The 24,005-nt window shown below is 41.2% G+C and overlaps 1 protein-coding gene across 4 annotated transcripts in view; it reads left to right on the top strand.

The window, feature by feature from the left end:
- Window positions 1-24,005, top strand: part of KIF1B (kinesin family member 1B) — an 83,434-nt gene that overhangs the window by 54,638 nt on the left and 4,791 nt on the right. For all 4 annotated transcript variants that reach the window (XM_062013166.1, XM_062013164.1, XM_062013165.1 and 1 more), the window contains 21 exons: window positions 5,199-5,317; window positions 6,643-6,728; window positions 6,877-7,006; window positions 7,294-7,453; window positions 8,050-8,140; window positions 8,702-8,820; window positions 9,701-9,756; window positions 11,954-12,062; window positions 12,630-12,696; window positions 13,355-13,439; window positions 13,687-13,792; window positions 17,736-17,850; window positions 18,394-18,527; window positions 19,049-19,110; window positions 19,612-19,757; window positions 20,108-20,347; window positions 20,758-20,829; window positions 21,439-21,560; window positions 22,333-22,482; window positions 22,973-23,165; window positions 23,591-23,709. In XM_062013166.1, the coding sequence (XP_061869150.1) occupies window positions 5,199-5,317; window positions 6,643-6,728; window positions 6,877-7,006; window positions 7,294-7,453; window positions 8,050-8,140; window positions 8,702-8,820; window positions 9,701-9,756; window positions 11,954-12,062; window positions 12,630-12,696; window positions 13,355-13,439; window positions 13,687-13,792; window positions 17,736-17,850; window positions 18,394-18,527; window positions 19,049-19,110; window positions 19,612-19,757; window positions 20,108-20,347; window positions 20,758-20,829; window positions 21,439-21,560; window positions 22,333-22,482; window positions 22,973-23,165; window positions 23,591-23,709 (2,481 nt within the window). The remainder of the gene's footprint in view (window positions 1-5,198; window positions 5,318-6,642; window positions 6,729-6,876; window positions 7,007-7,293; window positions 7,454-8,049; window positions 8,141-8,701; window positions 8,821-9,700; window positions 9,757-11,953; window positions 12,063-12,629; window positions 12,697-13,354; window positions 13,440-13,686; window positions 13,793-17,735; window positions 17,851-18,393; window positions 18,528-19,048; window positions 19,111-19,611; window positions 19,758-20,107; window positions 20,348-20,757; window positions 20,830-21,438; window positions 21,561-22,332; window positions 22,483-22,972; window positions 23,166-23,590; window positions 23,710-24,005) is intronic.

Here is a 24,005-nt window from a genome sequence, read left to right as displayed (position 1 = left end):
GTTGAGCCAGCCAAATAGCTCTATGCATAACTTGGAATTGGCAGAGAATGAGCATAGTTTAACATCAAGTTATAAATTGCTGTGTCAGAGGTGAAGGAGACCTAAATAAGAACTGAGAAAATAACCCTTAGGTGTGACAATATGAGTAAATATATTTGTGTTTCTAGATAACTGTCACAACGTAGGATTCAGGAGGTTTTGCTGGTGTACAGTATTTAAGTGTTATTTATAAGAGTGCTTGATTTAGCCTTTGCAAGATCACTGAGGTGGCGTTGGAGTGTGTCATTTTCTCCTGTAGAAGAGAGTCACAGAGTATGGAGGAAAGTCTTTAAGTCCAGTCCAATGAACACTCATCTAACATCCTCTGTGTCTGAAGAGAAAAAAGGTGGCATGAAGAGAAAGAAGAATGGGCCTTTCTGGATGAGAGAAAGAGTATTCTTTTGAGATGATTTGGCTTCTGAGAGTATGGATGATTCTTGGTAGCAAGTACTGTGTAGTGAAAGGTCATCATTAAAATTCACTGGCTGGTGTTTGCTTCATGTGTTTTAAGTCTGTGGTGTAGACCCTGAGGGCAGCAAGTTGCTTTAGAACAAGAAGTGTTTCTCTGCACAGTTTTTGCAGATAGTCTGCTCAAGCATGTAACTCACGATGGAAAACAAGGCTTCAGTGACTTTGCTCCACTCTCTTCAGCTGCCACTCCCCCAGTGATGCTTTTTTTGCCTATTTGGTCACTCTGTAAGCCAATCTACTCGTTGAAACAGCAAGGGGGGGGGGGTTACCACAAGCATCATATGAAACTGGGGGTGAAGACTCTATGCCTGACAGAAGGGAGGAGCAATGAAGAAGGGACCAGAACTTGACTTTGTCCTTTTCTGTGGCTGTGATCAGGGAAGACTTCATGGCCAGGAAGGCAGGAAGGAGCTTTTGGCAGTTTCCTCAAATGCAGGAAACTTGATTGTGTTACTTGTGAAATGAGGGACTGAGTTTGTCAGTGTTTTATCAAGCTTTAGATCAGTTCAGCTGCATTGGCTAACCTCAGTTTTTGTCTTTAGTGGACCTGTTTACAAGCTGTGATTAAAACTTGGAACTTCATCTAGTCTCTGAAACAAAAATTACAGTTACTGGAGCTGCAGGAAGTGGCAGGAGCCCTCTGCTGTGGATTTGTGCCCTTATGTGCAGGGTCTGATAGTGTGTTTTATTAAATATAACTGTTTAGGTTAATCTGATGGACAATAGTCCATTTGGGAAAGCCATCTTAACTGGCTTGGAAGCAGTTGTCAGCTAGTTAAAGCATATGTGCACGGTTTGCAGTGGCTGGGACTGCTTTCTTGTCTGGCTTTGGCATACTCAGCACATTCTCCTGTTGTGCATGTTCTTTCAGAGCAGGACCTTCAGTGCTTGGGAAAAAGTTGAGCTATTCATCTTCATTTCACAAACTCTTCAGGAAGCACAACACAAGCTGAGTAAATACAGTGTATAATGAAAACAGTCGTGCTTCCTGGCAATTACACAACTTGCTTCCCATTTCCATGTATTACAAAGAGAACTGAGCTCTGTCTCTGTAGACAAATGTATGAAGCTACAGCAGTTGAGGCCATGTCAGCTGCCCATGTTGAGGAACTCTGCTTGGATTGGAAATTGTATTGAGGAATGAAACTTAGTTTGTATTCTCTCTGAGTAGACAGCTGAATGACTTTCCCAGTTGTTGGTTTCTATTCTGTTCCGTTTCTATTCCTGTTCTGTTCTTCTGTTGTGCTGATTCTGTCAGCAGAAAGCTGTTAGACTGTTTAGCACCACTGAGCAGGAACTATTTTAATTCCCTGCTGTCTTCTAGCATGAGAATTCTCATTTTGAACAGTGTGACTCGCAAGTATCAGAGGGTGTGTCCTTCTACATAGATACTGTTTTGAGCACAAGGTAGTGTTCAATTTATAACAGAACCAAAAATCCTTAACCCTTTAAACTCTGAACTGTTCCACATGTTGTGGAATAAAAGTAATTGTCAATATTTTTGAGGAGTCATAGCAATAGTGAGCCCAGGTCATGAGGGAGAGGAGGAGGAGGAATTGATCATGTAGTTATCCAAGTCCTTGAGCATCACAGTATCTTTTTCTCTCTCTCTGTACTGTGACTGTCTTTCACTTGCACTATTAAAGGCAAAAAGAGCTGGTCCCTTTAGCCATCTCTTCTGGCATGCTGGGCTGTCTTCAAGGCTCATTCTATTTAACAATGTGACATATCAAGCGTTTGCTATGTCTTGAAGGGAGGTGGGAGAGGACTCTGGGGTAGTTAAATCTGGAACTGATGTGTTTATTTTCCAAACATCCATCATCACTCTGAGTTCTGTTGGGTTTGTTTCAATGGTTTTTTTTAAAGCTGTGTTTGTTAAATTTCATTTCTAGTTTTGTTATGATTATGCCATTTTACCTCACCAATCTTTCTGCTAATACCATCTCCCCCTTTCAGTCTGCTGGGCTAAGGTGCAGGAGGACACTTGTGTATGGGATATTTGGGGAGTGGGAGTCCTCCCAAATATGGGAAGAGGAGAAGGATTGCTTTTAAGATTTCATCCACTCTTGATACTGTCACGTGATGAAGCAGATGGAATGGCACTGGAAGGCAGTATTACTGCATAAAGCTGCTTGTTTCTCTCTACAGCAAATGTACTATTGTTCTCATGCTACAGAAGAGATCCAGCATTTTCATCACCAAATAGGAAGCTTAACACGTTTTGCATTATGTGCTTTTCTTTCTCTAAGTTCAGATGGTTCTGGGGAGCTAAGTGACTGGTAGAAGGATGTTAAGAAAGATGAGAGGTTTCTCTTTTTCCTTTGGGGTTACCATTTTACTGAAGTGACAAAATTGTTGCTAATAAAGCTGACTGCTTGGGCTGCCATGTGTCAAACAGCAGCTTCACAACCTCAGCCACACAAATACAAATAGGTTTTTATTTTCCATGCAGTTGATGCTTTCACTTTCCACTGGTTTGGCTTTGAAGTAGGAAGACCTCCACAACAGTTGCCTTTTCTGAGTTAGCACAACTGTTTCTTGCTGTATACCTATCAATGCAGGGTTATTCAGATTCCTTTCTATTGGGGAAAATTGTTGATTCTCCCTAGTTTGAAGTGTGATTTTCAAACTACGTGTGTTTTTGTGTTGAGCATATAACTACACACCTTCCTGAGCGATGGATGGCCCAGTCTGAGTGAACAATTCCAGTTTGTTAGTTGTGAGGGACTGTTTTCTTCCAAGCTGGGATGCTGCTTTCTCAGATGAGCACAATCTGGAATGTCAAAGCTAGAACTGGAAGTATTTGTTAAGAGGAAAAACACAGAATGAAACTTCCCATAGACTTCCCATTTTATTACTTTAAGTTTAGTCTCATATCCCTTCCCCTGCTTTACACACCTCACTTTGGAGCAGACTGAAAAGGAATTAGATCCTAATCCTAGTCAAGCATTATGTTGCAGTTGGTTTTTTGTTCTTCTGTGGGTTTTGTCATCTTTTTGTTTTGCTACTTTTAAAGCCTTATTGGTTATTCTCTTCTCTATTGCATTTTGTCACCATGTTATGTTTTTAGTAGCATTATTTTTGTCTCTTTGGTTCATAACTGGCATCTGTTTGACTACCTTGTCATTTCAAGATCATTCGTTCACTCTGGGAATGGGCATGTTGAACCCAAGGAGAAACACCTTAGTTCTAACTTTGGCCCTCAGCTCTGTGTCACAAGGAATTGAGTTTGGATCAGTGTTCACACAACAAATTCTACAGCTGATGTCTCCAGAGGGAGACAGTGAACATCTTCATTTCTCTCTGTCCTCTTGTGTCATGCAGGATTGTCCCTAATAAATAAATAAAAGATATTATAAATATATAGATGATGTATTATGTAATTACAGATTTCAAGTATATCTAAATATCTTAAAAATTGAGGAATTAATGATACTTGATGATAAAGACTAAAAAAAGGACTGCAGGAAGGAAATCCAGTTAAACAAATGACTGGTCTTTAGTATAACTTAATATGCATAAATTCATTCAAATGACACATGCAGGTAGTTAATAACTTTAAATTTAATGACTAGTAAAACTATTGGTTAAATTTCTGTGCATCTCAGCACTCTTCTGAACTCTGAAACAGCTCAGTACATAAAGCCTTCCATTTTTTCCACTTCCTGAGAGCCCTCCTTTACTTGACTTGAGGCTTCTCAACATGTAAAGTTTTGCTCAAGCTGATCACATGTGCTGTTATAATGAAATGTGGTGTTTAAAGAACTTCTGTAATTAAATGCAGAAATGTAAATTAACTTAATAACCTTATTCTAACTTTTAATTTAAAATCAGTACAACAGAACCCATTAACTTATTGTTCCAAAATAGACTCTACTTGTAGATAACTCTGAAGGTCAATGTATGGCAGGATCAGCACTGGGTCTAAGTGCTGCTTGTCTTATTGCAAGCTAATATCTAAATGAATGCTCCAGAGTACTTTTGTGGTGTTTTGTTGGTTGTTCTGGATTTTTTTTAAGAGATAAATATAATATTCCTTAAATATTTAGATGTGAAGAGCATCAGTCACAAACCACACAGTCAGTGAAACTTCCAAGAAACCTAAGAAATCACTTGTGGTTTATAGAGGATTTCTGATTGCTCTGTATATAGTGTTATCAAATGAACACAGAAGAGAGAAAATATTCAGTCAGTCTGCTTTGAAGGGTGTTTTTGTTTGTTCAGTGAAATATTTGAGGCTGTGCAAACACAGTAGGTCAATAAAAAGGGAATTTATCGCATCATACTACACCCATGGGGTGGGAGACTCAAACAGTTGTTTATAATCAGTAGCTCCTTAGACTTCTACCATCTTGCTAACAGCTCCATTTACAACTGTAGCACATCTAAAATCACCTTCTGTGAAGCCATCATCTTGTCTCTTTTATGTGTTTCATAACCCACTAATGAAAGCCCTGTGTCTCCAGTAAACTCTGGTTTAGAGCATTTTCTGGCTTCCCTTAGCTCTGCTACAACTGCAGAGCCCTGTGTGGACAATATGTATACATGGCCACAGCACAGGGTTAATAGATGGAGTAAAGCAGGCTGTCTGAGGATTTGAATGTCCCATTAGCCAACCAAATACTGCAGTCTGGTTTTGCAGATGTTTGCCTAATGCTATTTGTGTTTTCTTTCCTTCCTGTTACCAGAGCGTTTGTATACCTGAGCAACCTCCTGTACCCGGTGCCGCTGATTCACAGAGTAGCTGTTGTTAGTGAGAAAGGAGAAGTGCGAGGATTTCTGAGGGTAGCAGTGCAAGCTATAGCAGGTGAGATGCTCCCAGAGCTTTACACTGCAACTCTTTGGTGCACTAAGAATAGCTGCAGCTTTGAAAACAAATCAAACCATTCTTTCTCACACTCCAACTCCAATAATTTTAGTGTTCCAAAGAACACTTGTTCTTCAGTTTTATTAGTTTTTTCATTGGTGTAAATCATAGGGTCAGAGCATAAATCTGGAAATAATGCTGCTGATGAGAAGCTTCTAAAATGATGCTGTTGACAGCTGAAATTTAAACCTGGCAACTCCTACAACTAACACAAATGCAACACTGCTTTTAAGACAGTGAAAGAACTAACCAGTGTCAGTCTAAAAACTAAAAATAAAGCAAAGCTTTTCTTTCAGGCACCCAATATAAACATTGGACAAGGGTCTGTGGGAGTTTGATAGTTGTGATGACTTGCAGAAAAGTTAAATGTACCAAGAGTTTGCTTTTCTCAAACTGTCCTTTTAAATAATGCACAGAAATGTGCTTCTCTTGTCTGACTGAATGGCATGTGAAAGGAGTTCCTGAGCTGACTATTTTCAGCTTAGTATAAACAGAAATCAGCAGCAGTTTTCCGTTTCATTGCCTCACTAAAATGTGTGGAGACACAGAATCTGCTTTAACATACTCTTTAATCACCAAGAATTAACCATTTTTCAGGAGAGAAGGGTGGATGTATGGGGATGGTAACTGCTTTGTCCAGTTTTGAACTGCCATTGTATATGTGCCAGAGCTCAATTGCAATCCAATAGTCAGCTGCTAATTTTTTGTCCTTTTCCAGTATGAGGTGAGCTAGTTGAGTCGTGCTGTTGGTAGTTAGCCATGTCTTATCCATGCTGTTGAGAGCACAGATGCTTCCCACAATTTGTCCTTTCTAGCAGTGGCCAACTGCCAGCGTTTCTTTATTGTTTAGGTAGGGTAACCCTGGAAGTTTCACTCTCCATGGGAACATAAAATGAAACCTCAGGCTCTGATAATGTGTAAGAATCACTCTGGCAGAGGCTACAACAGCCAGGAAATTAAACCTATTTTAATGTGTACAAAAGTCTCAGTTCTAGTTGGGTTTGGTTTCCTTAGCATTGACCAAATATTTCCAAGTAAATATACTATTTATCCATCCCAATAAGTTAGAATATACTATGGCTGACAGAAATTGAACTGGGGACATCTCTTGGAAAAGGGTCATGGCATTATTTGGTCTCTAAATGAAGCTTCAGACACCGGCCCAGGCCTCACACAGCAGAACCAGGCCTCTTCTGTTTTACAGGCTGATTTCCATTTAGATAACTCTGAGGGTGTTTCATTTCTTCTCTTTTCCTGTGGTTTAGCTGATGAAGAAGCCCCAGATTATGGGTCTGGCATTCGACAGTCTGGCACAGCCAAAATCTCGTTCGACAATGAATATTTTGATAAGGTAAGAAGTTTTTAGTATTGAGTTAAGTTTGTTTGGAGTGCAACAGTTTGTGCTTCTAAAGAAAGAGTAAGTATTGTGGGGGAGGAAGCAGATGACAAAGCCATAAACTGCAGGAGTCTGTTATATGACACTTTGTTTTCTTTTTCAGAGTGATTTTTCTTCAGTTGCAATGACTCGTTCTGGACTTTCATTGGAAGAATTAAGAATTGTGGAAGGGCAGGGACAGAACTCTGAGGTTACCACTCCTCCAGAGGAGATCAACAGAATGAATGAGCTAGGTAAGCAAGAAAAATCTAATAGTTCTGGTGAACTTTAGGGAAATCTGTGACCCTTTCACTCAATGATAGAAAAGGGTTCCCAGTGTCCTTCAGGAATATGATAGGTAAGGAGACCAGTAACCAGTGGTTTGATGCTCCCAGGCATTTGGATCTTTTGATGATCAGCCAATTGTGTGGGCTCAAAAGAAAAACTAAGTCTGGACTGAAGGAATATTTTAAGAAAAGAAAGGACAAAAAAAAGAAGAAGAAAAAAGTGATTTAATGTGGAATGTTTATGTCTCCCTAAGACTTGAAGTCGGCCACTTTGGATGGAAAGATGACTATGGAAGGTTTCACTGAGGAAATTGGTGATCACTTGAAGCTGGGTAGTGTGTTCACCTTCCGTGTGACAGTGCTACAGGCCAGTGGCATCCTTCCTGAATATGCAGACATCTTCTGTCAGTTCAAGTAAGAGTTTGTCCTTATTTACATTAGGCAGTTAATGGGTTGATAAAGGGTGTAAATAATGGTGGGCAATGGAGGATCTGATTGAGAGCTTTTAAATCACTGACAGTTTGATATAGGTGAGAAAACACCTTGTCAGCTCCTGTTAGAAGCAGGAGCATGGTGTTAAGGAGTAAGGTTTTATAGAAAGGAATTGAAAATCAGAGGGGACTCCTAAGTTACTAGTTATAGATATCTGAAGTTTTTTTCTTGATAATAACTTTCAGCATGAAAAATTATATAATAGATTGTACTGAATTGGAATGAGAGCTATATGACCTTTGAATAAATCAGTAGCTTTTGAGTGAAAGTGTTCTTTGGCTTAGTTTCTGAAGAGAGAGAATGAAAATTGTAAACAGTAAAGACACAAAACCAGTTGAGGATTGTGGTGCCAAAGTCTGGGGTAGTCGTAGCTTTAGGCCATCACTCAGCTCCCTGGAGAGTTCTGGAAGAGTGAATTTATGGGTATCCTTTCAGTATTGCATTCACAGCAGGAATCTTTACTGAACTGTTCTGTGGTGGTTTATTTTTGTGGTTTGGTTTTGGTTTTTTTCCCCAAGCTTTTTGCATCGGCATGATGAAGCTTTCTCGACAGAACCCCTCAAAAACAATGGTCGAGGGACTCCCCTTGGGTTTTACCATGTCCAGAATGTAAGTACAGTTTTACATGAATAGTACATGCCTGTTTTAGCACTGGGAGTTGTGTTTTTCCTTGTTAAACTCATGAGAGGTGTACGGGAAAGGGATGGGCAAAGGGAATTGTTAAGAATAGAACAGACAGTAAGAGGAGTTATCAGGTGAATGATATAAACCACAATGGAGAACAAAATACAGAATGATTCTTTAACTCTTCTGTTTCACCTCTGCTTCCTGCCTTTGAATTCTCTGTTTCCTGTTAGGATGTACAATGAAAGTAGTCTAGAATTCAGGAAATAAAACATAGCAGTGCTCATGATCTCAGATGAACTGAATGTATCTGTTTTTATGAACTGTGTAATCCTTTGGTTACATGTGGCTTCCTCTTCTCCCTCTTAAAATGTCAGATATTGAGGCTTTCATTTTCTTATTTATTGGAGAGTAGAATTAATACCTAAGCCAAAAAAGAATGTAGTTGCTTGTACTGTAGGTGTATGAAAAATAGACTCTTAAAATTCCCATTTAGAGGATTTGCTTTCTGTATGTCTCATTTGCTTTCCTTACTTTGCCTATTAGATTGCTGTGGAAGTGACAGAGTCATTTGTGGAGTACATCAAAACAAAACCTATTGTGTTTGAAGTCTTTGGACATTATCAGCAGCATCCCCTCCATCAGCAAGGACAGGATCTCAACAGGTATTTTTCACTCTTCTGACATAGAGGCTGTTTGTCATCAGGCTCAGGTTAGCTCTGCAGTTTGGGCAGCACATCTTCATACTCCTAAAACTATCTGTCCCCACCCTCAGAGGCAGGATGCCTCACTGGGGTAAGCCTGTTTACCCAGTGTAATGTGTTTTTTAGTGAGGGCTGGAATTGTTCTACCATCTCAGACATGGAAAGCTGTTTTGCTAGTACAGCTGCACCCACCCTACAAACACTGTTGTGATAGAATATTGTACTTCTGTGTGATCTCACTGAGTTTTGAGTGAGCCATAACAATGCTCCAAGGTGCAGTATTCCCACTATGTAAAGGTAGGATGAGATCAGGGGAAAAACAAAAGGCTCCCAGCTGTTTGACATACTAGTGCCAAAGCTGCTGAGCATTTGAATGTTTGGAGTCAGGGAAAGGAACCCTCGTCTATCTGGCTGGCTTGGCCTGGTTGGCCCTCCTGCTGAAGGCAGCAGCTGCAGGAAGTACGTGCTGGTTTATGTAGGAAATACCAATTGAGGCTTGTTCATTTTCCTTAAGTTATTTCTGGAAATGCCTGTCACATGCTGAAGTTTTCAGTGCAGAAAATGGAGGTAGAGCACTTGGAAGTTGTAAATACTTGGGGTTTTTTTACTGAATGGATGAAGGACACAGGTTAGTCTGAGGAGTGTACTGAGTCAGCTTGTTTTCCTGACCAAGTGAGATTTACATGTCTTCTTGGGATTGTGAGGCTATTTTTATAGATAAAAATGGGTGGAAGAACTGTACTGGGTGTGTGTGTTACACATACATGCATATGTGTGCATCTGTATAGATCTTTTATGTTTAGCTGCCTCCACGTTGATAAATGTTTTCATTTCTCTCTAGCCCTCCACAGCCTTCCCGAAGATTCTTTCCTCCCCCTATGCCACTCTCAAAGCCAGGTGAGAGTAGTTCTCTACTTCTGTAGTGTCTCTGTAATTCTTGTAGTGTTTTTCTAAGCTCTTGAGGACATCAAGACACGTAATGGAGTGAACGTTGCCAAGGGTATTGTATCAGTCTTTGCTGGCTCTCTTCCTTTTATGTGTTCCTGCAAGAGGAGGTTGAAGACAAGCGCTTCCTGGTTCATTAAAGGGTAGTTTTTCATTCCTGAGGCATTGACCATATTCCATGAGATCTGGCTATGGCTCTTTATGTGTTTACTGAGCACTTGACTGGAAATTTGCTTATTCATTAACTGCTTCATCTTTTTGCTCTCTAACATTCTTGTTTAGTGAGTCAGTGTTGCTGAAACGATCTTTGGTTTTCTTTGCTGAAGTGAATTAACACATGCTGAACTCTGTTGTGGTTTTTTTTCCATTTCACCTTTTAATTTCTTCCTTCTCCAGTTTTCTCTCACCTGCATGTTTCTACCATCCTCTTTTTGTGTGTGTTCCATTCCCTTTGCAGACCATGAAAGAAAAATTGAGTTGATTAGGTATCTTATGTCTGGCTATGTAAACGTGCATGTGCTGAACACGCTATCCGAGCATGCCAACGTGCTTGCATCCTCTGCTGTGGCTGCTTTCCAAGATGGAGCTGACCAGCTGCCACCTTTTCTCTTTCTGCCTGTTCCCAGTTGTCAGAGTGAGAGGGCTCCTAAACGAGATGGTTAGTAGCCAAACTTGATCTGTGGTAGACGTAGAAGTAGTTCCAAAACATGCTTCATATTTCCTTTTTCCTTACCTTTATCATGGAGTATTCTTGGGACTAGAAACTGCCATGGTTGTGGTCATGGAAGGATGATGCTGTGCTTAAGTTTAGGGCTATTTCAGAGAGAACCATATAGACACTCTATAAACTCCAGTGTGCTAGATACCACAGATTTTTCTCTGTCACTGGATCTAGTCCCTGAAACTTCTGGGCCTTTTGGTTTTTCTTTGTCTGTTCTGTACATAGTTTTGTGACATTGAGAGATTCTGCATGTGAGAAAACAGCTAGCTTCAGAGGAAATCTTCTTCTGTGTTCTACATAGTTTTCTTTTTGCTCATCTTTGTTTTGGTTATTAGTTGGGCCAGAGTGAGTCCATGAGAACTGGCTTTTATGTTTAGTTACACATCTTTCTGTTGTTTTTCAGTTCTGCTGCTTTTGAGTTTCTCTGCTTAGAAGTAAACTTGAGTGATTTATGTCTTTGATGTTCCTCTTGCTATGAACAGCATTGAGTCCAGCTGTAATGAGTTTACATGCAGCTACATGATGTGATGGGTGTGAGAGAGTGACTACCCTGAGTAATGAATGGGAGGAGTACATGATAACACTGAAGCTTGTTACCTGATGTGATGGAGTTGTAGTGTTGTAAATAACCAACTCTAGTAGATTCTGACCTTCTGAGGTACTTTCTATTTTACCTAGAAAAGAAAACCAAGTCTCTCTTTCAAAAGAGACAACACAGGCACTCCTGTAAGGGCCTTTTCTTAGATGAGGTCTGTGATGTCCTTCCACTGCAGGGGAAATTAAGTCATGGTGTAAGCTGAAGGATACACAGAGGTGTGAAGATAAGAACACTTGAGCAAAGGAAGAATGGGGCTTGAGAGGCTAGAAGGGAAGATGATTAATTTGACTGATAAAAGCAATAAAGTCAGTATGTGAGAGGAGGAAAAAATGGAAAATGAGTTACAGAGTTACAAAAGTGCTTGTCAGAGAACACAGGAACTCTTAAAATGTTCCCATTTACAAAAATGAAATGGGTGAACAGAGGAGAGAAGGGATGTGATCACAGCTGAAAGATGTGATGTAAGTATATATAAAGGAATATCAGGTTGTTTCAAGATCACACCTAAGCAATTCTAAATCACAGCCTGTTGCACCATCAAGTCACCAATGCATGTTTGAGGAAACTCTTTTTCTATGGACCTAGAGAGGCTGCATATTTCTACAGGCCTTTGGGATCATTTTTGTTATTTTAGCTTTTTTATTTTTAATCTAATAACTTAAATTCTAAAACCACCTCTGTGAGAGATACTGATTGCTGGAGGCAACAGCATTTTCATGGGAAGAGATGTGGACTGACGTAGGATGACTGAAATGACGTGTTCCTGTGAGCCTCAGGGTAAGCTTTACTTGTTCAGTCTTTGTAAGTCTTTTTTTTCCTCTTTCTTTAAGTGCCAGCTACAAAACTAAACACCATGAGCAAACCCAGCTTGGGCCAGAGTGTGAGCAAATACGACCTCCTTGTGTGGTTTGAGATCAGCGAATTGGAGCCAACAGGGGAGTAAGTCCAGTGTTCATCTTTTATGTCTTAAGAAAACAGTTTATGGGGGTATGATCATTTACCCTTTGTCCTTTTCAGACCACGTTGATGTTTAGCAGTCATTACTGGGTAGTGGCCTGGCTGTTTTCCAGTAATTGGCTGTAAATTGTGATGGCATTCATTGTCCCTATTGGAAAGGACTGAAGAGATGGAATGCCATTTTCACCCTTGAAATAAGCTTTCCATTTTGAAAACCCATCCACAGTAGCTGAACATGTGCTTGGAAGACTTAGCCCATGATGCTCCAGAGGTCATCTAGCAGTCCCTATTTTATGCTCACTTGTGCTACAGACAAGATTTTCCCCTGACAGATCTTGAGGGATTATATTAAAAAGCGAGTTCCACAGTTTTGCAGAAGCACTGCAGGGACAGTAGGTGATACTTATGGATTTCTGAGTCTGATTGTCAGTAGAAGCTCTTAATTCTTCATATATTTTATGGAGAGGTAACTGTTGGCAGGCAGAGTACAGAGTGAAGTAGTTGTGCTTGTTTATCTTTCCTGCCTGTTGACTTCACTGTCTCACACAGGTACATTCCTGCTATTGTGGACCACACTGGAGGCCTGCCCTGTCAGGGGACCTTCCTGCTTCACCAGGTACTAATGAAGCTGTAGAACAGCAAGTTTCATGTCTGTGGGGAAGTTAGAATGCTAATGACTGGATTTTGCATCTTTCATGTCCTCTCCTTTCCCACACAGCTGTCTAATGAAAGCTGTAGGGTCAGTTATCTTTCAGGCAGCACTTGGTCTGTTGGCTTTGGGCTGGGAGGAGATGATATTGTTTCTTTTGCTTATCAGTGTGCATCCCACTCATGAAAAATAAAAGCTTTTTAAAAACAGGAACCTTGGGGACTAGATTTGTGTCTTTAATGTTCTCCAACATCTCTACCAAGGATACAGAAGGATCATGTGGACTCAGCTTTTATTGGTTCCTTCCTACTGCATGTGACTACGAGACAGATGTACAAAATGACCGTGTCTCAGTGCATTTTAAATGCCTGTAAGAGTCCTTATTAATAATTCACCTTTAGCTAGATTCTAAAGGTGATCCTAGTTAAATGTTGTTTATTGGTTTATGGTATGTTTTTTCTCCTCAAATTCTGAGTTCCATTCCATAGGGTTTACCTGTTCTTACAGTTCTTACAGTTTAGGAATAACGGTCCTGGGAAAAAAAAGTTAAGGCTATTACTCAGCTCTTGATTTATTAATGTGTGTGACAATTCTTCACTGGTGTTTTATTTTCAAACTCTACCAGGGAATCCAGCGTAGAATCACAGTCACCATTATCCATGAGAAGGGCAGTGAGCTGCACTGGAAAGACGTGCGAGAGCTGGTTGTTGGTGAGTGTATTGTTTTACATTGGTTTTGCATGTTGCTGTGTGAGGAAGAAAAAGTACTAATGGTCATTTCTCTTTGTATCAGACTCTGTCACTTTATGAGTATTGGCTGTGAGAGGAGGAGTTTGTAGAGTTCAGTGACTTCCCCTCGCAGCTGCTGGTTAATGGCATAGTCTGAAGTGCTACTGGGGAAAAGAAGTTCCTGCTGTGTTTCAGGTTTAGTTTTAATTCTCTTTTCTACCCTTTTCAGGGCGTATAAGAAATAAAGCAGAGGTAGATGAAGCTGCTGTGGATGCTATTCTGTCTTTGAATATTATCTCTGCAAAATACCTGAAGTCCTCTCACAGCTCCAATAGGTAAGTGAACAAAGGGAGTGCTTGAGCAGGAACCTAAAGTTTCCTTACCCTCTGAGGTATTGGCAGGATGTTTGGAAAGCTGGGAATATTGCTGATTAGTAAATGTAGAATTCCACAGGCACAAGGCATGCAGAGAGACAATTAACATTGCTGTGAATTCGTGCTAAAGCTGAAGTCCTTTGGTCTACATGAAGGATTTCTTCTATGTGTAAGCACCTTAAAGGGAGGATAGAAAGGAACAGCTTAAGGAAGTCTCAGAATTTAACCCCCAACTCTTAAACTGATGTCAAGATTTGTTGCTAGTATTGAGCATGAGAAGTACAAGGACAATCACAGCAATATGGATGTGCACATACCATTACATGACAAGCAAAAGCCATGCTTTGTGAATTGAACTTCATCATTGGTGAATTTGTACAAATTGACTCCAGTTCTGATACAGGGGTGTCTGTTCCATGTGTCTTCAGTCATTTGGGCAACATCAGGGCCCCTGTCTGTGAGGTTCCTGGCTGTGTGTGTGTCTCCTCGTTAGGGTACATTGCTGTAAAGATCAGTCAGGCTCCACATTGTTCTGCTTCAGTGTCTGCAACAAAGGGCAGTGAAGCAGAATGCTGCGTTGCCAGCACAGCCTCTCCCTGCTCTGACATCAGCTGAGTCACTTGGCCACTCCCTGGCTCTGTTTAGCTGGTGCAAAGCAGGAATATCTCTGAAATTTAACTTTGAGTGTTTCTGAAGGGGAGGGGGTTGTTTTGGAGCCCATCTCTGCAGCAGCTGCTGAAAGCTGGAGATGAGTATCCTTCAGGGCACTGAAATGGCTTCTTCCCTCAGTCAGAGCTTGGATGTGTAATACCACTGTGATATTCAAGGTGGATTCAGGACACAGCTCCTTCCAGCTGAATGCCTTCCTGCCACCTAGTGTCTGTAAATGCAGACAAGGACAGGGTTCAGTTCTTTCCCTCCCACTGAGAAGTGGGTATTTTACTTGTTGTGTGTTTAATTCATGGCTTAGTATCACATGGAATGTAAGGGGACTGTTGCTGGTTTCCAGTCTGATACTGTTGGATTTGCAGCTGGATAGCCCTGTGCTTTCTGCTCTCTGGCGATTTCAAGACATTCCTATATAGCTCTGTAGCTGTCTGTTAGGTGGGCTGCTTGGATGAAGGATGAGTGTGAGGCAAGTGAAGCAGTTGACCATCTCTTACCAAAACACTTCAGGTTGTGGGAGGAGTGCATGGCAGAGTGATGGAGTGGGGTTGAAGCCCTGGTAAGGTGTATGTCTTACGTTTACTCATTGCTGCTGACTCATTTCTGGCTGGTGTTTTGGGTTTTGAGTTGTGTGGTTTTGGTTTTTAAGTCCATTTGTTCTGTCCCAGCTGTTGCTTTTCTGTTCTGCTTTTGGCTGCACTAACTGAAGCTCTTTCTATGTTTTTACAGGCTGTTTCTTGATAAGGATATGCCTAGGTATTTTCTGTTTGCTGCCTTTGCACATAAAGATTCTTGGAAACAGAATGCTTTATGTCCAATTTGTATTGTTGCCCCTTCCCTTTTAGCTTTTTCTGTTAGCACACCTCTTAGCTCTTCCAGAAGTAGTTTACCACCACCTCCTCTTTTGGGTCAGGGGTTTATTCAGGTGCAGTTCAGTGGGGGACTTGTGAAGGTAAACTTCGTTTCACATGTAAGAGACAGCTTCCTTCTAAAAGTCCTTCTGATTCTCAAAGTGTGGCATCAGCATATAGTCCCTATTTGTAGTCCTTGCAGTTTCCTTTGTTCTGCTCCAAAGCACTAAATTTGGCATTTCTCACTGTCTCTGGCTGTGGTGCTTGTCCTGTTTGAAGTACCAAGTCAAGGACTGAATGATTAGGTTACTTGAAATTCCAGCTCAGAGTTGCATTGAACAAAAAGCAGTGGCTGCCATGTGACTGGCATTCAACCTCTGTTCTTAGGCTGTATTTGCATCTGAAATTTAACCATGTGGTTGCTACTTCTTAGTTTAGCAGTTGGCAGAGAAGTGACACATGTAGCTGCTCAGACTGGATTCCTCTTTCACCTCCCAGGTTGGATCACAGCCAAGATGCTGGCTGCACAATCTGAGACAATTTGCAGTCTGCTTTCTGTGTTCTGCCTCTTTGAAAAAGAGTAGACTTAACTCTTCAATGCTTTCAATTCAACTGACACTGAAGTCCACTTAAAGATCAGTTCTAACTAGACACTGGGGCCTTTAACCTGCTTCTGTTTGCATGCATCACTTGTTCTGTGCTCCATTTTCCTCCTTGTGCTGTTGCCTGTGCTGAAAGAACTTTGATCCCTTCTGGTTTTGTCTGTCTCTCTAACTCTTAACAAGTTTTGATCTGGACAGGCAGAACTGAGTATATTTAACTTTCTGGCTACAAAATCCAATGGAGTAACTGTCTCAAAGCTCTGTTTGACTTCAACTAGGTGTTCATCCAAAAATCATGGTTTTCCTGAAGAGAGGCGTTTAGTTCTGCACTGATGAACGTTTACACCTCTGTTCCCTCCCCATGATGAGAAATCATGTTTGGCAGATTGTACAGAGCTGACTCAGGGACTGGGTACACTGACTTTGCTCTGTGGAGAGCCAAGTTCTACTGTGCTTTCTCCCACCCAGAGAATGGGTCTGGAGCTTGCTAAAAGCTTAAAAAGTTGCTCTCATGATCAAAGATTAAAAGCTAGAAACACAACACAGGTGGTAAAGGGCTAGAAAGCAACCTCTGTTGTTTCCCTAACCTGACTTCAGTAAATAGGATTCTTGGTAACTCTGTTTGAGGTCAGAACTCTTGTTTCTAATCTGTCTGCTTTTAGGCTGTTTTATGTTTCATGCTTTTATTTTTTCTACCCCACCCTGCTTCTTGGTTTTTGTTTCCTTTTCTGTTTGTCTGAGGTGGCTTTGGCCATTAGTACAGAAGTTCTTTAGAGGTACAACTTGTTGGAAAAATTACAATATACATGAAGCACTTTCTTGCTTTTAGTACCATGTAATTTGGACTCAGGATGACCAACTTCAATGGCAAGGGGTTTGGGGAGGGAAATTATAAGGAGGTGATGAAGAATTAATACCTTTTTATTTCTGTTACCAGTGTAGAAAAGCATGGTGTGTTTCTGAGTAAAAGACTTATTTTCAAAGGAACTTACATGAAATCAGTCTCTGCCTGTGAGAAAAGAGAAAGCTCATATCTCTAAGCCCCTATCAGAGAGGAGAGAGTGTGGTAGTAACTCTAGATCTGATATTTAAGTGTCCTGTGTGTGATGCTGTCTCTCATTTTTTACTTGAACAGATGAACTTTCCTGATTGCTGGGGCATAACTGGGGGAGATTTCAGCTCCTTTCTTTCCATGTACCAAACTGAAAAAACTTCTTATGAGAGTTTGTGTTAGATCTGCAGACTTTCACTTGAAGCTAATAGAAATCTCAGTCACTTATCCCTACCTATCATTCTCATTTGCTATTAGAAGCTGCTGGCTTTATAAAACTAAGTATTAGAGGGGTCTCTTCTGTTGGTGTATGTTAGACCTAAAATAGCTGTAGGATATTGCTTATAAAAAAGAACCTTCCCATGCACTTTGGAGGTACAGCTGGGCTGAATTGCACCTGAAGCAACAGAGAGCAATTGTGTCTGTTGAGAAACTCTGTTCTGCAGTACTGATTTCCCTGTAGTGTTCTGACAGCTTCTGTACTCTTCCATATTCCCTCTTTACTCTTTTAGGTGAGTCTTTTTCATAACAGGCAGTGGGCTCTTGTGCCACACTGTTTGAGGTAGAAGTAAGTAATTTTGGGAAGGAAGAGAAGATCTTTGCTTCAAGTATTTGTTGTCTAAGCCACTGAGAGTCACAGTGGATGATCTGAAGGAAGAGATGCTTTACACCAGCCGATGAGAGGGATGCAGAGGAACTGTAACTAATGAGCTTTCACTGTGCATTTTTTCCAGGACTTTCTATCGTTTTGAGGCAGTTTGGGATAGCTCCTTGCACAACTCCCTTCTCCTCAATCGAGTGACACCATATGGAGAGAAGATATATATGACCCTTTCTGCTTACCTGGAGGTTAGAGGCCTGTCCCTTCCTTTTTTGCTCGACTCAAGCTGTTTGAGACAGCAGACAGTGTGTACCCAAGAAAAATACTTTCTGGACTAAGTGATTTTGAATCTTGAAAACAAGGAAAGTCTTCATTCATTTCTGAGAATTATTCACAGTTAACATCTTGATATCAAGGTGTTTGTTGCCTTGCAACAAATGTGAAGTGACACTGATGATCTCCTTACCTTTCTGTGCCTCATTTTATCTGTCCTTATATATGAAAATCCAATGAAATTGGTGATTGTTGCTATGTCAGTACTGCTAGTGTTACCAACACTGGCCTAATTCATGGCTTTGCCTGCAAGACACTATTGTTTTGGGTAGTACAATTGTTTCACACAGGATCCATCAAGAAATCTGGCAGTTCTCTCACAGAAACACATGTGAAAATCCTTCACCAAAGACTCAAACAAGAACAAATTCCAAAAAGCTGTCCCACTGAAAGAGGGAAGCAGTGTCACTTGGCACAGTTGTCTGCAGCCACTCACTTACTGCTGTTTTTCCTCTTAGCTTGACCACTGCATCCAGCCTGCTGTTATAACAAAGGATGTTTGTATGGTGTTTTACTCACGAGATGCCAAGATCTCCCCCCCACGCTCTCTGCGCAATCTCTTTGGCAGTGGCTACTCCAAATCTCCAGATTCGTAAGTTCAGTTACCAGTGTTGGTAATGATGTTTTGTCAGCATGTGCTTTCTCACTTAGAGGATGTGGGGAAAATAGAGCTTGGTTACCTTTATTTCTTCCTTGAAAGTCTACCTAGTTATAGTTCTCCAGTTTGGTTTGGAATGTTCTTTAATGCGTTTGTTTCAGTGAAACTCTGATGGCTTCCCTCTTTACCTGTTCCCTTGTCCAGCTTTCTGAATGAATAGTTGGGAAAAGAGATCTGTTTTTCAAGCTTACACATAGATTACCCTGATCTTGGCTTGGAATTTACTGCAGCAGCTACCCTCTGAATCTAACAGGAGGTGGGGATGACATGGGGGAAATGCCATTTCTAGAGATCTTGCAGTCTGTCCTGGCTATTTTATGTCAAGATTAGAGTTCAGATGCCTTTCTAACTTATAGCTGTACTTAAACTTCTTACTTGGGGACTATTTAAATCTAACACATTTTATTTCTGAAGGTAATAGGATTTTTGTCCCCCTTCTTATATCTTGTGAACAGGAATCGAGTAACTGGGATCTATGAACTGAGTTTGTGCAAAATGGCAGACACGGGAAGTCCAGGTAAGCTGTGACTTGAGTGCTCAAGGGCTAAAGATGCTGTAAACTGAAATACTGCAGAAAAGTTCATAGACAGAACTCAATAAACACTTCTGTCCTGACACAGCTGAGAGCTGGTTTTGTAGGAATACAGGTTTTTCTTGGTCTTTTGAAGACATTGCTGATGCCTGCTGCAAGCTTGGTAACTTGGAAGGGATGTGGCTCACATAGTCTCAGTATATTTGTCCTCCAAGACCTAACAATTGAAGTCCTTGTGTTGAATTAGACTGAACAGGAGTTTGCTTTATATTGTGGTCAATAAAAAATATCTCAATCCAGTAAGGAAGCTGGACTAAAATCTCTATGGGATGTGTGATTGCTGTTAATGAAACTGTGGCCTTGTGTCTGTCCAGCCAAGCAGCAGAAGTGTGGGGAGGTCTCAGGTTGCCAGTTGGTAAGCATTGCTTAGTAGCATCCCTCTAGATATGTTTTTCACGTGTATTATGTTGTTTTTTTACTGCTCAGGAATGCAGAGGAGGAGAAGGAAAGTCCTGGATACGTCTGTGGCATATGTGAGAGGAGAAGAGAACCTGGCAGGTTGGAGGCCCAGGGGTGACAGCCTCATTCTAGAGCACCAGTGGGAATTAGAGAAACTGGAGCTGCTGCATGAGGTGAGTAAAGAGGTGGGGGAAGTGAAAGAAAAAGCACAACTGTACCTTTGAATTTACCCTTAGTGCACCTACTGTGAGACTTTCTGAGCTGAACAGGTTTTCCAATGGGAGTTTGTTCTCAGTCACGATTTAAGTAAGTTCTCCACAGCAAGTGTGTGGCTGCGTAGAATCCTCAGCTCTGAGTCTCACTGGATTCAGTAAAGGCAGATTCAGCTTCTGTTGCCATTGTAAACTCCCCAGGGAAGATGTTTACTCTTATCAGTCTTAAAAGAATACATAAGAATTCAGTGCCTGTGAAACATGCAACACCCTGGAGCAGTGACACTGAGTGCTGACTTTTTCCTTCCTAGGTGGAAAAAACCCGACATTTCCTTCTGCTTCGTGAAAAGCTTGGTGACAGCATCCCCAAATCCCTGAGTGACTCACTGTCTCCCAGTCTGAGCAGTGGAACCCTCAGTACCTCCACCAGCATTTCCTCCCAGATCTCGACCACGACGTACGAGAGCGCCGTGACGCCCAGCGAGAGCAGCGGCTATGACTCAGCTGATATAGAGAGCCTGGTGGATCGGGAGAAAGAGCTGGCCACCAAGGTATGGCATGAGAAAGGCATCATAGGTCTCAACTGAGATGCCAAAGATGATGAAAGATTCACGATGAGCTTCTCAGCATGGTGAATATCCAATATTGCATGACTGTAGTTTTAGTGTGCACTAGAGTGAAGGAATCCATTCTCAGCAGCTGGCAGCTAGGTCTGTGCTATGGCTGCACCTCATTCCCCTCCATGTGTAGTTCTGTAAATGAAACTTCCTCATTTTAGCAAGGGAAGTGATTATCCCCCATCTCTTCTGGGATTTTTCACAGCAGTTTAGGATTTGTTTATTCTTCCATGAGCTGCTGAGTGTGTTTTAGCAGATTTGCTTCTCGTGTTCGAATTTCTCTGAAAATCTGAATGTCAGATTCTTTTCTGTGTCTCCTGTGTTTCCCCTCCCCTCACCTCTAGTGTCTGCAGCTCCTGACTCACACTTTCAATCGGGAATTCAACCAGGTGTACAACAGCATCAGTGATTGTAAGGTAAATATCTCCTGCCATACAATACACTCTATTCGTAGCACAATACAGTGTGTTTGTGGTTTGTGGGATCTGCTGATACTATGAAAAGAACAAATCACTTCATATTTTCTTTATGTTCAGTCTGCTGGAAGTGTTTGGCTGTTCAGCATCAGGCTCTAAAGGCTATTGCAGGAATTAGAAATGGTGAACTTGGACTATAGTTTATCTTCTGATTTATTAGCAGACTCTTAAGTGCTCTTGCTATCTTTCCCCTACACACCCTTTCCCTGTGTAAAAGGGGAAGTTGTTTCTTGTAAAAATTCTAATTGTAGGCACAAGGGACACCAAGTTGCAAACTGGACAGTCTGATATTCTGCTGAGGCAGTCAGGGTGTGAACAGTCAGAAGCCTGGGACATGAATAACAACTGTGTCTATGGTAGTGACATTGTATTTTCACCGCTACTTGTGCAAAAGTTTGACTAATGAGGAAAGAAATGGCTGAAATACCTTTCTGTTATCTGAGCCTTCCTCATGCTGCATGTATCCTAGCCAGAACTGAACACATCCTAGCCAGAACTGAACACAAACCCCCCTCCTCTCTAACATTTTGCCTGTATTTCTCCATGTAGTTGTCTGATATTTCTCCAATTGGGCGAGACCCATCAGTGTCGAGCTTCAGCAGTGCAACCCTCACCCCTTCCTCTACCTGCCCTTCTCTGGTGGATTCAAGATGCAATTCAATTGACCAGAAGTAAGTAAAGGGTATTAATAGAAAAGCATTACTTCTCAGTGCTTCACAAATCAGTCTTGGCCATGTTTTCTGATCTGTTTTTTTCATCTCCTCCTATCTTCCCCTTCCCTTCTCTGTACAGCCCCTTTGCTTTATCTTCTCCAGTCACTCTGTGTGATTATTTCTCACCATTTTGTTATTTTGGAGTGGATTTTTTTCCCCTTTGTGCTGAGATAGCAGTGAGATGCTTATCATTCCAGTGGCCAGTCCATCCTCAGGGTGTAGAGTCCACAAGCTTTATTTCAGAGGTCTGTTAAAAGACCTACTAACAACAGCCTAGAATAAACCAGTTGGACCAGTAAGCTCTATTTGTCTTTCTCAGCTATATCTATAGAAGATATTTTTAATTCAATTGGGATTAACTTCTCAGTGAAAGAGATGTAATTGTACCTTCCCAGCTTGTCAGCACTCCTCCTCTCAAGGATGTTCAAGTAGTACATTTTACATCCAATTTTAAGACAGATGTCTGTGTTGTGACTGTGTTTGGCCACAGAAATGAGGGAGAAGAAGTGAGGAAACAACTTACTGACAGTTATGTAAGTTTTATTCCACAGCTTTCAAGGGAAATGTTATTCCATAGTGGACAAAGGAATCCCAATGTCATAGAAAAAGTTTGGACTGGAGGATGAAACTTGTAAGGCAGTCTGGGATCTACATGCACTTCAAATTCCATTGTCAAGTTCAGTTGATTTGCTGTGATTTACTTTTCTTTCCCTGCTTTTATTTTTTGAAGGACACCAGAAGCAAATTCTCGTGCCTCCAGTCCCTGTCATGAGGTGGAACAGTTCCAGCTCATTCCTACGGTGGAAACTTCCTACCTTGCCAGAGCTGGAAAGAATGAATTCCTAAACCTTGTTCCTGATATTGAGGAAATCAGACCAGGGTAAGTTTTCTATCATTGTGTGGCCATGGCTTCCTGAGAGCTGTCACAAGGGCTTTCTAAGGTTTGTAGTTTCTTTACCTCATTTGAGGAAAGTGAATTAAACAGATGATGGCAGAACTGCAGAGCCCTGTATGATGGAGACAGGATTGATGAAGGTTGTGTTGATATTTGATCTCTGCAGCGTTCATTCCCTGCATCTGCTTAATGAGCAGGACTTTCAGTGACTTAAATACAATGTCTACTACTCTCAAAACCACAGCTGAAGTTCACTGAAATAGAGAGCTCTGTGGATCCTTCTTTCTATCAGACTTTTCTTTAAGACAAAATTCAGGTTACTATTTTTCATGGCACTGTTGGAGACAGGATGTGTGAAGGACTGAGTGTCTTACACCATGTTCTGCAGTTGATAGAGATACTCAGCAGGTGCCTTATTTAGGGGAAAATGTATTTTTGTTTATCTCTGAATTTGTTTTGGTTTGTTTTTTTCCAGCTCTGTGGTCTCAAAGAAGGGATACCTCCACTTCAAAGAGCCACTCTCCAGCTCCTGGGCCAAGCACTTTGTGGTAGTTCGTCGTCCCTATGTTTTTATTTACAACAGTGACAAAGATCCTGTAGAAAGAGGAATCATCAACTTATCCACAGCTCAGGTGGAATACAGTGAGGATCAACAGGCAATGGTAAAGGTCAGTCTGAGAGCTATTGTTTATTTGCCTGTGGAGCAGGACCATTACAGGCAGTAGTGCATCCATACTGTCCCATCTGTCATCTCTGTCCTGAGGACCTCATTTGCTTTCATGAGGGTGTGTTGGTACCACCCTGTGTGTTTGGGTTTTGTAGCTTCCTTTGTGTGGTGTTTTGGGGTTGTGCATTTTGTTTATTTAGAAAAAAAACCCACAAACAACACAAATATCCTGTAAGGAATCAAATTAACTTTACTGGTCCATCTCAGCAGCTCTTAAAGTTGACATTTGTGAGTCAAAACTGTATTTTATAGAAGATGGCCCATTTGACTGACTAATAACATCCTGGAAATGACCAATGAAACTGAAATACAAGACTTCAAGTCTTTTGAGTATGATGTAGTAATCTTCATTGCTTCATATTCCAGACACCCAACACTTTTGGTGTATGCACAAAGCATCGTGGGGTCCTGCTCCAGGCCATCAACGACAAAGACATGAATGACTGGTTATATGCCTTCAATCCACTTCTTGCTGGCACAATACGGTAAGAGGCAGCCCATGGACAGAGAGTGTGCAAAGCAGACAGGCACTGAGATAGCCACAAGCAAAGAGGCAGGTGGTTTGTCACACAATTGAATCTCATTCTGAAGAGTTTGGTGAGATGGGTGAACTGAAGGAAGGAGGAGGGTGGGCAACAGAAATAGGAAAAGCCTCAACCCAGGATTTCAGGAAATGCAGTGGCTGTGAATGCAGGAGTCTGTTCTCATTGCAGCCCTTGATATGTTTCCCTTTCTAAAGATAAGGAGTAAACTAGGACTACATGAAGGGATTTTTAAGAAA

This window comes from Colius striatus, chromosome 21 (assembly GCF_028858725.1).
Source record: "Colius striatus isolate bColStr4 chromosome 21, bColStr4.1.hap1, whole genome shotgun sequence".
Taxonomy (NCBI): Eukaryota; Metazoa; Chordata; class Aves; order Coliiformes; family Coliidae; genus Colius; species Colius striatus.
The sequence above is the reverse complement of the archived record's forward strand: the minus strand, read 5'-3'. Positions and strand labels throughout refer to the sequence as shown.